General features: G+C 45.2%; 1 protein-coding gene across 1 annotated transcript in view; it reads left to right on the plus strand.

Moving 5' to 3' along the window:
* klhl18 (kelch-like family member 18) overlaps nt 1-8,753 on the plus strand; it is a 58,968-nt gene extending 50,215 nt beyond the window's left edge. The window contains exons 9-10 of the mRNA XM_023977846.2: nt 1,352-1,463; nt 5,780-8,753. Of these exons, the coding sequence (XP_023833614.1) occupies nt 1,352-1,463; nt 5,780-6,166 (499 nt within the window). The 3' untranslated portion in view covers nt 6,167-8,753. The remainder of the gene's footprint in view (nt 1-1,351; nt 1,464-5,779) is intronic.
* The last annotated feature ends 5,383 nt before the right edge of the window (nt 8,754-14,136 follow it).

The raw sequence follows: 14,136 nt of genomic DNA on the forward strand, positions 1-14,136 counted from the left end.
GCCTGGATTCGCACTGAGATGCGGTGTCTTAGACTACTGCGCCACTCGGGATAGGTGTCTGCCGTACAGCAACAATTCCCCCTTGAAGGAGAAGATGGAACTACTTCCACATTTAACCCAAGGCTTTGACCCTTGATTGACAATGGAGATGTAATCTACAGTGAGTGTACAAAACATTAGGAATACGTAATGTTAGTAACACCTAATATTGCGTTGCATCACCTTTTGTCCTCAGAACAGCCTCAATTCGTCAGGGCATGGACTCTACAATGTGTTGAAAGCGTTCTACAGGGATGCTGGATCATATTGACTCCAATGCTTCCCACAGTTAGTGTCAAGTTGGGCCATTCTTGATGCACATGGGAAACTGTTGAGCGTGAAAACCCCAGCAGCGTTGCGCCTGGCACCTACTACCATACCCCGTTCAAAGGCACTTCAATCTTTTGTTTTTCCCATTCACCCTTTGAATGGCACACATATACAATCCATGTCTCAATTATCTAAAGGATTAAAAATCCTTCTTTAACCTGTCTCCTCCCCTTCATCTACACAGATTGAAGTGGATTCAACTTGTGCCATTAATAAGGGATCATAGCTTTGACCTGGATTCACCTGGTCAGTCTGTCATGGAAAGAGCAGGTGGTCTTAATGTTTTCTACACTCAGTGTATATACATGCTCCTACCTCCACATGAACTGTTGTGGAAGTCGGCCTGATACTGCTGTTTACTTAATGCATTTAAACATGTTTTATTATTATTATTATTAAACCTTTATTTAACTAGGCAAGTCTAATTTACAATGACGGCCTACCCCGGCCAAATCCAGATYACGCTGGGCCAATTGTGCGCCGCCCTATGGGACTCCCAATTACGGCCGGATGTGATACAGCCTGGATTCGAACCAGGGACTGTAGTGACGCCTCTTGCACTGAGATGCAGTTCCTTAGACTGCTGCGCCACTCGGGAGCCCCGCCGACTACCTTTTTAATTCTGAGCTTGGTTGTGGAGGAATGTAAAAGTTATTTTTATATWTTTTTTTTATTGCTAATGTCATATTTTGTAACATTCATTTTGTGTATTTCTGCTGTGTTTTACTTGCTTACACTTATCCAATCCTATCCAAAACCATTACTTTAGATCATATCACATCACACATATCAAGTATGTAAAACCATTTTTTCAAATGTATCCAGGAAATAGAATTGGTCATTTCAATTTTTGTCTTTAATAATTAGTCGTAGCAAATCAAAATGTCGTCGCAGTGTGACTTTTATATGAAGTGAAAAGGTGTAGCCCATCTGTATCAACATTAATTAACGTGCATCTGCTTTTCTTTATACACTCGTGCAGGTGGACAGTAATGACAGAGATGAGTGCAAGTCGCAGTGCAGCTGGGGTGACTGTTTATGATGGAAGGATTTTTGTATCTGGGGGTCATGACGGTTTACAGATCTTCAATACGGTAAGGAGGGCATTTGACACACAGCCTGCACATTGCTGACAGGACTACGGTAGATGAACGGGAGAGATATTACGAATTCCACAGTATGGCGGTTCTAAACAGGAGAGGATTAGGTCTATTAGGCACTATTTGCAGGTGGGAAATGTGACATGTATGGCCTCTTTAAATCTAAAAATGGATTAGATATTTTTCTTAAGATCTACACAACCTACTTGAAAATGCAATTAGAATTTTGGATTACATAATGTAGGCCTTCGCACTCCTTAAGATCAGGAACTAACATTTTCGCACTCCTTGCTGTGGTAGATCTTAAGATCAGGAACTAACATTTTCACACTCCTTGCTGTGGTACATCTTAAGATCAGGAACTAACATTTTCACACTCCTTGCTGTGGTACATCTTAAGATCAGGAACTAACATTTTCACACTCCTTGCTGTGGTACATCTTAAGATCAGAAACTAACATTTTCACACTCCTTGCTGTGGTACATCTTAAGATCAGGAACTAACATTTTCACACTCCTTGCTGTGGTACATCTTAAGATCAGGAACTAACATTTTCACACTCCTTGCTGTGGTACATCTTAAGATCAGGAACTAACATTTTCACACTCCTTGCTGTGGTACATCTTAAGATCAGGAACTAACATTTTCACACTCCTTGCTGTGGTACATCTTAAGATCAGGAACTAACATTTTCACACTCCTTGCTGTGGTACATCTTAAGATCAGAAACTAACATTTTCACAAAATATGTCTAGTCTCAGCCCTGACTTTTAAAACTGGTTGAAAATCAAAGACAATAGTTACATATTGCAGTCCATCAATGATTCCCGACCAATTTGACTGAGCTTGAGCAATTTTGCTGAGAATGATGGATAGATGTTGCCTCAAAAGTTGTGCAATATTGGTGGAAACTAATAACAATTATTCACAGCTGTATTTGCTGCCAAAGGTGCTTCCACTAAGTATCAACTATAGGGTGTGAAGATGCTACGCCATCAATATAATAATACACAATTATACCTTTTTTTGTGGAACTTTTAAAGTGTGCAGTAGGTTGCTTTGATCAGTGGGGGAAAATCCCAATTTATGCATTTCTAGATTTTAAATGAAGGGAGCAAAATGTGAAAACTGTGAAAAAGATGTGAAGACTTTCAGTAGGCACTGTATATACGCCTCTCCCCATCACAGACTGGGATTCAATCCCCACCCCCCGCTCCAAACCCTTCACTCCCCGCTCCGAACCCTTCACTCCGTCCGACCCTTTCACTCCGCGCTCGAAGCTTCTCCTCCCGCTCCGAACCTTCACCCCCGCTCCGAACCTTCACTCCCGCTCCAAACCCTTACTTTCCCCGCTCCGAACCCTTCTCCTCCCCGCTCCGAAACTTCTCCTCCCCGTCCGAACCCTTACTCCCCCACTCCCGCTCCAAACCCTTCTCCTCCCCGCTCCAAACCTTTCACTCCCGTCCGAACCTTCTACTCCCCGCTCCGAACCCTTCATTTCCCCGCTTCCGAACCTTTCATCCGCTCCGACCCTTCACTCCCGCTCCGAACCCTTCACTCCCCTGCTCCGAACCCTTCACTCCCCGTCTGAACCCTTCACCACCGCTCCGAACCCTTCAATCCCCGTCCGAAACCTTCAATCCCACCCCCCGCTCCGAACCCTTCAATCCCCGCTCCGAAACCTTCATCCCCACCCCCCGCTCCGAACCTTCCCTCCTCCCCGCTCCGAACCCTTCTCCTCCCGCTCCGAAGGTGGGACCGTCTGCCTCCCCGTCCGAACCCTTCTCCTCCCGCGCTCCGAAACCTTCTCCCTCCCCGCTTGACAGCCGCTCCCGAAAACCTTTCTCCTCCGGGAGACCGCTTTCCGAACCCTTTCTCCCATGATCCCCGCTCCAAACCCTTCTTTCCCCGCTCCAAAACCCCTCTTCTGCTCGCCCGCTCAAACCCTTCTCCTCCCCGCTCCTAACCTTTGACTTAACTTCCGCTGCCCCGCTCCAAACACCTTCTCCTTCCCCGCTCCAGAACCCTTCTCCTCTCTGTACTAACTTTTAATCCCCCCGCTTCTAACCCTTTACTCCCCCGTCACTACTTTTACTATTTTTACTTTCCAAAACCCTTCACTTCCCGCTCCAAACGCCTTCATCCCCCACTTCACAGCCGCTCCAAGAACCCATTCACTTCCCCTTCTAAGCCTTACTCTCCCCGCCCGCTCTCCATAGCCCTTACTCTCCCCGCTCCAAGCCTTATCTCCTCAAGCCCTTACTCTCCCTCCCAGCTCCAAGCCCTTACTCTCCCGCTCCAAGCCCTTACTCCTCCGCGCCCAAGCCTTACCTCCGCGCTCCAACCCTTCTCCTCCCGCCGCCGAACACCTTCACTCCCGCTCCGAACCTTCATCTCCAATTCACTCCCCGCTTCCAGAACCCTTCCTCCCCGCTCCGAAAACTTCTCTCCCCGCCCTCGAACCTTTACTCCCCCCACTCCCCGCTCCAAACCCTTCTCTCCCCTCCGAACACCTTTCACCCCGCGCTCCGACCTTCACCTCCTCCGACTTACTCCCGCTCCGAACCTTCACTCCCCGCTCCGAACCCTTCACCTCCGTCCGAACCCTCACTCCCGCTTCCGAACCCTTCAATCCCCGCTGCCGAACCCATCCGTGACCCTTCACCCCCGCTCCGAAACCCTTAATCCCCGCTCCGAAACCTTCAATCCCCACCCCCGCTCCGAACCCTTCAATCCCCCGCTCCGAAACCTTCAATCCCCACCCCCCGCTCCGACCCGTTCTCCCCGCCCCCTCCGAAACCCTTCTCCTCCCGCGGTCCGAACCCTTCTTCCTCCCCGCTCAAACTTCCTCCGCTCCCCGCTCCGAACCTTCTCCTCCCGCTCCGAACCTCCTCCGTGAACCCTACCCCCCCCCCCACTCCCCGCTCCAAACCCTCCTCTCCCCCGCTCCAAACCTTCTCCTCCCCGTCAAAACCCTTCTCTCCCCGCTCCTAACCCTTTACTCCCCGCTCCCCGCCTCCAAACCCTTCTCCTCCCGCTCCAAACCCTTCTCCTCCGCGTACTAACCTTACTCCCCCGCTTCTAACCCTTACTCCCCCCGCTCACTACTCCAAACCACCTTCACTCCCTGCTCCAAACCCTTCACTCCCACTTCCCGCTCCCACCCTTCACTCCCACTCCAAGCCCTTACTCTCCCCGCTCCAAGCCCTTACTCTCGCCTCCCCTGTCCTCCAACGCCTTACTCTCCCCGCTCCAAGCCCTTATCTCCGTCAGCACCCCGCCAAACCCTTACTCTCCCGCTCCAAGCCTTATCTCCCCCACTCAAGCCCTTACTCTCCCCGCTCCACATCTTACTCCTCCCCGCTCCGAAACCCTTCTCCTCCCTCTCCCAAACCCTTCTCCTCCCTCTCCAAACCCTTTTCTCCTCCCTCTCAAAACCCTTCTCCCTCCCCTCTCCAAACCCTTCCTCCTCCCCTCTCAAACCCTTTACTCTGCCCCGGCTCCCAAACCCTTCTCCTCCCGCTCCAACTTCACTCCCGCTCCGAAACCCCTTTACCCTCGCTCCCCGCTCCGAACCCTTTCTCTTCCCCGCTCCAACCCTTCTCCTCCCCGCTCCTACCCTTTACTCCCGCTCCCCACTCCCAAACCTTCCCATCCTCGCTCCAAACACTTCTCCTCCCTCTCCATAACCCTTCTCCTCCCTCTCCAAACCTTCTCCTCTGCCTCTTCAAACCCTTCTCCCCGCTCCAAACCCTTTATCGGCCCCCTGCTCCAAACCCCTTCTCCTCCCCGCTCCAAACCCGTCTCCTCTCCGCTCCAAACCTTTACTCCCGCTCCAAACCCTTCTACACTCCCCCCGATTCCCGCTCCGAACCCTTTCTCCTCCCCGCTCCGAACCTTTCTCCTCCCCCGCTCCGAACACCTTTCCCCCCCCCGCTCGCAAACCTTTTTCACTCTCCGCTCCAAACTTTTAAGTGTATCTGGTACTATACCCATGTATCATCTCTGATGACATTAAGTGGCTGCACAGGCAATTTAGCATTTTCAAAATTGACACTTTAGTGCTGTTTAGACAAGCAACAAGTTTTGCCCTTCCACTTCCATTCTAATCAGTGTAATCTACTGTAGGCTGATCTGGTAAAAATAATCAATGACCAATAGATAGCTTACATTTCAAAAACGGTTTGGATCAATCAATATCATCACGGGTGAATGGTAAAAAGTTCTTAATCTCTTAAATCGTGAACATACCCTTTAAAATGCATTAGACACTGAAAGAGAATGACTAATGACACCTCCCATCCTGTAGGTGGAGTACTACAACCAGCACACAGCCCTTTGGCACCCCGTTGCTGGCATGATGAACAAGCGCTGTCGCCACGGCGCTGCAGCCCTTGGCAGCCAGCTCTATGTGGCGGGGGGTTATGATGGCTCCGGGTTCCTCAGCGGGGCCGAGGTGTACAGCTCGGTGGCAGACCAATGGAGCCACCTGGTGGCCATGAACACACGGCGCAGCAGAGTCTCACTGGTGGCAAACTGTGGCAGGCTTTACTCCGTGGGTGGCTATGACGGACAATCCAACCTGAGCTCTGTAGAGATGTACGATGCTGAGACCAACCGCTGGACATTCATGGCACCCATGGTGTGCCACGAGGGTGGGGTGGGTGTTGGTTGTATACCCCTTCAGCCTGCTTAACCCCTACCATCCCCAAAAGCCCAAAGACTTTTAGATTTTTTTTAATGAATTTTTAAATCAATTAACAAGAAAAATTTATAACTGTATGTTTCTGTATACCAGGTACCACAGTTCAAACCATTTGATTTATTTAAGTCTGGTTTAGCCATTGTACCATTTGAAAGGTTTATAATGAGAATGTTCATAGGGCATTAGTACATGAGTAAACATATGTTGGGATTCAGTTGCGTAGTTTGTAGGGATACAGAGGCTGGGGTTTTGGGATGGCCGGAGGTAACTGCCCTGACCATTAGGCTCTAAGCTCCTATAAATGAACTTGTAATGAACAAGTAGATTTAGAGAGSGATGAATGGATCGCAGGATAAGTGTGGACTTGTATCGTATGATATGTGCATCAGACTTTACAACCTTGAAGTGATACTACATACCAGAATCTGTCCAGAATGTTACTATCACTATCAATGTCMGCACCATTGTACTGAGGATTGAGTTGCACTATCTGATCTGGAAGCCTTGTCATGGTTTCATAATATGGTACAGGTTTCACAATGTTGGTGAATTTCTTTGTGTTTTGGGAAAAAAGGTATTATTTGGATTGGGATCATTTGTAACTGACCACCATAACTGCTTGCCCTTTGGGTGTGGGAACTGTTTTCCCAACAAGGATCCCAGCCAAAGGGAACTGAAGAACTGTCTTCCGGTTGATTGCATTACGATGCCACAACACCAAGTTGTATAGCAACTTGATAACCCTTCACAATGAACAACACATGAGGTGCGTTCAACAGAGGAAATTGTTTGCTAACGTTATCTTAACATATTCCGTTTGTTTTCTGTTAGCTGCGAAAGTTGGCTAACAGTGTGAGAAGGTGGTAGTGTGCTGCGAACGTAAACTATCTGTTTCGGGTCTAAGCCGCCACCACGTAGGCTTTCTATTGCATGTAGTAGGAATAGGAACGTCATTTTCAGTTTGATTCTCATTGCTAAACTGTCCTGGTAATCCTTACAAACATTTAGCTTTTTATTAATGTTTCACCAGAACGTTCATTCAAAATTGTTCAACTTGAGATTGTTACTAAGTAACATGTTCGTCACAAACAGAACCCTTGTTGAACGCACCTCTGCTCAAAGTGCAATTCCATCTTTTATTATACATTTACATTTACATTTAAGTCATTWAGCAGACGCTCTTATCCAGAGCGACTTACAATAGTATGGGAGAACTTAAGTGGCTAAAATATGATGACGGGTGATTTGAAGAGTGGCGACAATGCATAGCGACGATGTTACTGCAAATGTTATGCTTTATTACCCAAAATATTGAATATGTCAAAAGCAGACTGTGTGCAGCACATTTAGGGAGCGTTCCAGTAACATTCGGAGGTCTTATAGCATCTGCCACTGGTAACGTTGTGTGGGAGCTTGCCATTCCCTTGGAACAACAGTGGCAAACTATTTTAAGAATGAGGTATTGTGTAATGTAATTGAAAATGGATTGTACAGTGAGATGTAGTATTGCTTGTTTGTCAGACTTTACCTGCTGCATTTGTCACGATTTAAATAACTTTAATTTGGGATTAATTACTGTGAACTTTTGAAATGTTGATGTTTTGCTTATTTCTGCTGATGTTCTGGTAATATATTACACACACACATTTTATATATATATATATATWTTTTTTTTTTGCATAATTATGTTTGCAGTATTCTTACTGCTCTTCACTTTTGGTACTGTCTGGTKCCAGGCTACAAAATTGTATTTATTAGTGCATTTCTTGTTGTTGTTGCTTGATTCTTAACTGTACAATTAGTACTACTATCACAAATATGTAAGCTTGAAGGGATAGTGATTTTTTTTWATGACTTCCCTAGGGTGTTGTTCTTTTCTCCAAACCGTTTACGAATTTGTTAGATTATTCTCGACGTTGCTAAATGAACTTCTGACTAGCATTTTGGGAGAATGTAGGATTCCATCCGTTAGTAGTGCATTCAAAACCATCACAATTGGTGCAAGTTGAGTTGCAGCCATTTTTTTTATATCAACAGGGACATCCCATTGAGACCATGGCCTCTTTTTATAAGGGAGCCCTGCACACAATCATATAAATTCACAATATTTACAATTCCAACGCAATAAAAACATACACTATTTACAAGTAATTTAAGAAAAGTAACTTACAAAACACGATCATGACAAACGAACACATTCCCTCAGTAAAAAAAGGTAAATCAACCAGTCGTCTTAACTGCTCTAGTGGCACCAAGACATCCAACCTGAGAGAGTTCTGGGGATCATTCCACAAGTAAGGCGCAAATAAACGTAACGCAGATCTACCGAACTCAGTGGACACCGATGGGCTCTCCAGAGTTAGCCATCTCTGAGACCGGGTCTGGTCGCTCGTACATCTTTAGGTTACGATGAAGTGAGGTACGGCGGATGTTTGTGTAAGAGCGCTTTATAAACACAAATAGTGCAATGCGTCGATCGATGAGACTTCAAAGAGGGCCAGCTTACTTTCTGATACAGAAAGCAGTGATATGTACTGAACCTGTCACCTGTAAATAAAGCGCAGTGCGCTATGAGTAACTGCGTCCAATGGTTTCAATACAGTGGGAGCCGCATTCATATAGGCGATATCACCATAATCTATAACCGGTATGAATGTCAACTGAATGTTTTGTTTTCTGCAACTTAATGAAAGGCATGCCCTATTCCTATAAAGGAAGCAGTCCATTTTGAAATTCTTAACTACCTCATCGATATGCTTTTTGAAAGATAGCTTTGTATCAATCCAGATACCCAGACCTGATCAATGTGGGCACCATCCAATGCATAAATAATCAGTTACATTTTTAAGCTTTTTGGAAAATCACATATGCTTACTTTTACCTGGATGAAGTACCAATTTCAGTTCAACAAAGGAAAGTAAAAAAGGCAGATTGTAGTTCTGAGAGAGTCTTGTCAACAGAAGGGGCAAAAGAATACACAACGGTATCGTCCGCATACAAGTGGAGGTTATCATTTCTTACAGACGAACKAATATTGTTTATATAGAAAAAAATCGACCCTTGGGGGACACCTTTGGTAATATTAAGGGAACTTGACAACGCCATCAGAAGAAACATGTCCTCTCTGTCAGATAGTTTTCAAACCAATTGCATGCCCGACCAGGCCAATTTCAGACAGTCTACAAATTAGTAATGAATGGTCAACAGTGTTGAAAGCCTTCACAATCAAATTGTATTTGTCACATGTGCTGAATACAACATTTCACTTACAGTGAAATGCTTACTTACAAGTCCTAGCCAACAATGCAGTTAAGAAAAATAATAATTAGAAGAGAAATAAAAGTAGCAAATAACTAAAGAGCAGCAGTAACATAACAATAGCGAGGCTATATAGAGGGGGCACCGGTACAGAGTGTGTACCGGTGCAGTGGCACCGGTTAGTCGAGTAATTGAGGTAATGTGTACACGTAGGTAGAGTTATTAATTGACTATGCATAGATAATAACAGGGTAGCAGCAGTGTAAAAAATGATAAAATAAAAAAAAGGGGGGGGGGGGCAATGCAAACAGTCTGGGTAGCCATTTGATTAGATGTTCAGGAGTCTTATGGCTTGGGGGTAGAAGCTATTTAGAAGCCTTGGCCTAGACACGGCGCTCCGGTCAGTCTTTACATGCGGTAGCAGGAGAAACAGTCCAGGGCCTTCCTCGGACACCGCCTGGTATAGAAGGTCCTGGATCAAATCCAATTGATTTATATAGCCCTTCTTACATCAGCTGATATCTCAAAGTGCTGTACATTAACCCAGCCTAAAACCCCAAACAGCAAGCAATGCAGGTGTAGAAGCACGGTGGCTAGGAATAACTCCCTAGGAAGAAACCTAGAGAGGAACCAGGCTTTGAGGGGTGCCAGTCCTCTTCTGGCTGTGACGGATGGTTATAACAGAACATGGCCAAGATGTTCAAATGTTCATAAATGACCAGCATGGTCAAATAATTATAATCACAGTAGTTGTCGAGGGTGCAACAAGTCAGAACCTCAGGAGTAAATGTCAGTTGGCTTTTCATAGCCGATCATTAAGAGTATCTCTACCGCTCCTGCGTCTCTAGAGAGTTGAAAACAGCAGGTCTGGGACAGGTAGCACGTCCGGTGAACAGGTCAGGGTTCCATAGCCGCAGGCAGAACAGTTGAAACTGGCAGCAGCAACGGCCAGGTGGACTGGGGACAGCAAGGAGTCAGGTAGTCCTGAGGCATGGTCCTAGGGCTCAGGTCCTCCGAGAAGAGAGAGAAGAGAAGAAAGAAAGAGAGAATTAGAGAGAGCATACTTAAATTCACACAGGACACCGGATAAGACAGGAGAAGTACTCCAGATAACAGACTGACCCTAGCCCCCCGACACATAAACTACTGCAGCATAAATACTGGAGGCTGAGACAGGAGGGGTCAGGAGACATGTGGCCCCATCCGATAATACCCCCGGACAGGGCCAAACAGGCAGGATATAAACCCCACACACTTTGCCAAGCACGCCCCCACACCACTAGAGGGATATCTTCAACCACCAACTTACCATCCTGAGACAAGGCCGAGTATAGCCCACAAAGATCTCCGCCACGGCACAACCCAAAGAACAAATTCTTATTTTCAATGACGGCCTAGGAACAGTGGGTTAACTGCCTTGTTCAGGGGCAGAACGACAAAGCAGCATCTGCTATGGCAGTGTACCTGTCAGACCGACCAACTCATACTAGAGACCAGCCCATACCGCAATCCATTCACTCAATTATTTTACAAACGACTGCAGGTCCTGCGAGGTAGCCGTCATTATTTGACCCATTTTTCTCCCCAATTTCGTAATATCCAATTGTCTCATCGCTACAACTCCCCAACGGTCTCGGGAGAGGCGGAAGTCGAGACGTGTCCTCAGAAACATGACTCGTCAAGAAGCGCTGCTTTTTAATACACTTCTCGCTTAACTCGGAAGTCAGCGATACCAATGTGTCGGAGGAAACACTGTTTGACTGATGACCGATGTAAGCTTGCAGGCGCCCGGCCTGCCACAAGGAGCACGATGAGACAAGGAATTGCCAACCGGCCATCCCTCCCCCAAACCCGGGCGGCGCTGGGCCAATGTGCACCGCCCTTATGGGATTCCCGGCCACGGATCAAACCCCAGGCTGTAGTGGCGTCTCAGCACTGCAATGCAGAGCCTTACACTGCAGCACCAGTCAGGAGGCCACCAGTCGTTAATTTATTCAGAATCGACACCTCAAACTGACGTTCAAAAGACGTTTGTTGTGTAATTGTCTTTAGGTGAACACTCAAGGCGGTCTCTAGTACAGGTCTCTTGGTGTACAGTATGTACACTTTCTAATCCTGAAACATTATCGGGAGCAGTGTCTTCCATAATGTGGTATATAATGTTGTTTGCATCTACAAACCTCTTGCGGCGCTTGACGTTCCCTATCATGGCATCGCAACCCCTATAACCGTGACACTGTAGTGAGCTAGCATCTGATTTCTACCAAGTGCTGTTCTCTTGTTGATTAGTTTCATAAGGAACTGATTTAGTAGTGCAAATGTTAAAGTCGAGACTGTGTGTAATCGATGTGGTCAAAGCAGTTTGTTTCCACAAAAGATTTAAGACCTAAATGTGGATCTTATTTCCTGTTTGATTCTGTTCGTATGAAATTATCAGTTACACTTAACGTAGACTGCAGGTATAATGTTTTATTAGTTTAAAAGCATGTATGTGCCATTCATTGTCTTATTTTAAGGCTAATAATGTTATATTTCTATGTAAGTAACGTTTAACTGACTCAGCGGCTGTTTATTTAGTCCGGATCATTACGAGATAAGTATCACGCCCTGACCTATTTTTAGTTTGGTCAGGGTGTGATGTGGGTGGGTATTCTATGTTGTAGGTCTAGGTTTTCTGTTTCTAAGTGTTTGGCCTGGTATGGTTCTCAATCAGAGGCAGCTGTCTATCGTTGTCTCTGATTGAGAGCCATACTTAAGGTAGCCTGTTTTCCCACTTGTGTTTGTGGGTGGTTAGTGTTTGTTGCACCTGTCAGAACTGTTCGTTGGTCGTTTTGTTGTTTTTGTTCGTGTATTATGGATACGTATCACGCTGCACTTTGGTCCTCCTCTCCTTCTCCCGATGACTTTCGTTACAATAAGACATTATAGAGGGTCATAAATGCTTATGACAAGTCTTACAATGCATTATAATTGCATTATACCTGCAGGTTGAGTAAAGGGTAAGCAAGTTACCTTTTTTTTCGGTTGCTGTACGCTCTGTTTTCTTTAGGGGCTTAGGTAATCTCTGCTCCTTGTTATTTTGCGAATGGTAATGTAAAGAAATCCAGTTTTCTGTGGTGTATATTGTTTTTACTTTATCGACACTTCTTTGCAATCATTGTAGTTATTGATTTTCAGATGTTTGAGTATAATTTGGATGTGTATGAGAACCTGTCATCTCCCAAGGGAGACGTTGTTTTTGAGAAGTTTACCCTATCCAATTATGCTCACACAAAAAGCCAGACATTATGAATTTAGAACGGAGTATTACTGATGGGAAATAACATGAGTGTTCTAGAGAACAACCTCCTAACTTGCACAGCAGTCACTAAAAGTATTGTTCTTAAACGTGTTGTTTATTTGTTTATGGGAGACTCGTTGACTGAGTATTTGACCGTCCGACACACATCTGCTCTACAGGTAGACTGAGTGGTCATTTCACAAGTCACAAAATGTTTTATTTTTTTTAGGACTGGATAACATGGCTGTCAAATCCCTTTGGGGGCATTTAGATTATATTTTTTTACAGATTGAAAAACTATGGGTAGCATATTTTGAAAAGACTACTTATCGGATGTTTGACAAAATGTTTTTTGGGGGGTTTAGGACAGCAGGCAAAATTGCTTGTCTCCTGTGTGTGCTGCAATAAATCATGGGGTTTTTGTCTTTTGTCAAATGTCAAGAATGTAACACGTCTGAAAGGCAATATGTGTAGACTATTGCAGGAGTAGAAAAATACATTTCAGCGTAGGGTAGACATTTTCAGTTCAATGTTGCTTTTCACCTTGGTGTGTCATGGAGGATTTTTGCCCATGTACACTGAACAAAAATATAAATGCAACAATTTCAAAGATTTTACTGAGTTATAGTTCAACTGATATTCACGTCAATGCTATATTCCTGTCTACTCGATGCAGGGAGAAAGCAGCAGGTACACCCGGTGCTCTACAGAAAGACCTAAAGAGAATTACTAATCCAGCCCATGTGAGACAAAACTCGAACCACCCTATAACAAAGGATATCGTAAATCTATGCACACAAACCCTGTCTCCACCAAAGTCCACAGTTTGTAGAACCCGTTATATTCCCTTGCCTGATGAGATGGAGCAACTGGAGACCATTCTGGGATTGTTGGTTGTAGAGATACGCTTCCTCCTTGACTGTAAATTGTAGTGCTTGCACTACATGGTAGGTATACGTTTGATAATACATTGCTTATTATATGAATACATAAATGTGAGATTGAGTAGTGAAGGCATGAACACATTGAGTGATGGACGCATGAACGCACACACGGGTGTTAGCCTGGCCGTGTAGTTTCATTATATCACCACTTGATGACGACAGAGGACAATGATAACAACCTACCAGGGACTCTTTCTACATGCACAAATCCAGTGACAAACTCAATGATTTACATATACACAAGTTGACTCACAGGATACTGTGTCAAGCACCGCGCCTCCATTTTGGCATTCCCCAACATTGTAAAAAATATTTTGGAAGTTATAGAAATACATTTACTAATGTGTTTTTGCCAAGTGTGTTCTATTACAGACACCTTAATGCATACTATATTATGTGAGCTAAACATAATTTTTTATTTAACCTTTATTTAACTAGGCAAGTCAGTTAAGAACAAATTCTTATTTACAATGACGGCC

Source organism: Salvelinus sp. IW2-2015, linkage group LG32 (assembly GCF_002910315.2).
Source record: "Salvelinus sp. IW2-2015 linkage group LG32, ASM291031v2, whole genome shotgun sequence".
NCBI classification, from domain to species: Eukaryota; Metazoa; Chordata; class Actinopteri; order Salmoniformes; family Salmonidae; genus Salvelinus; species Salvelinus sp. IW2-2015.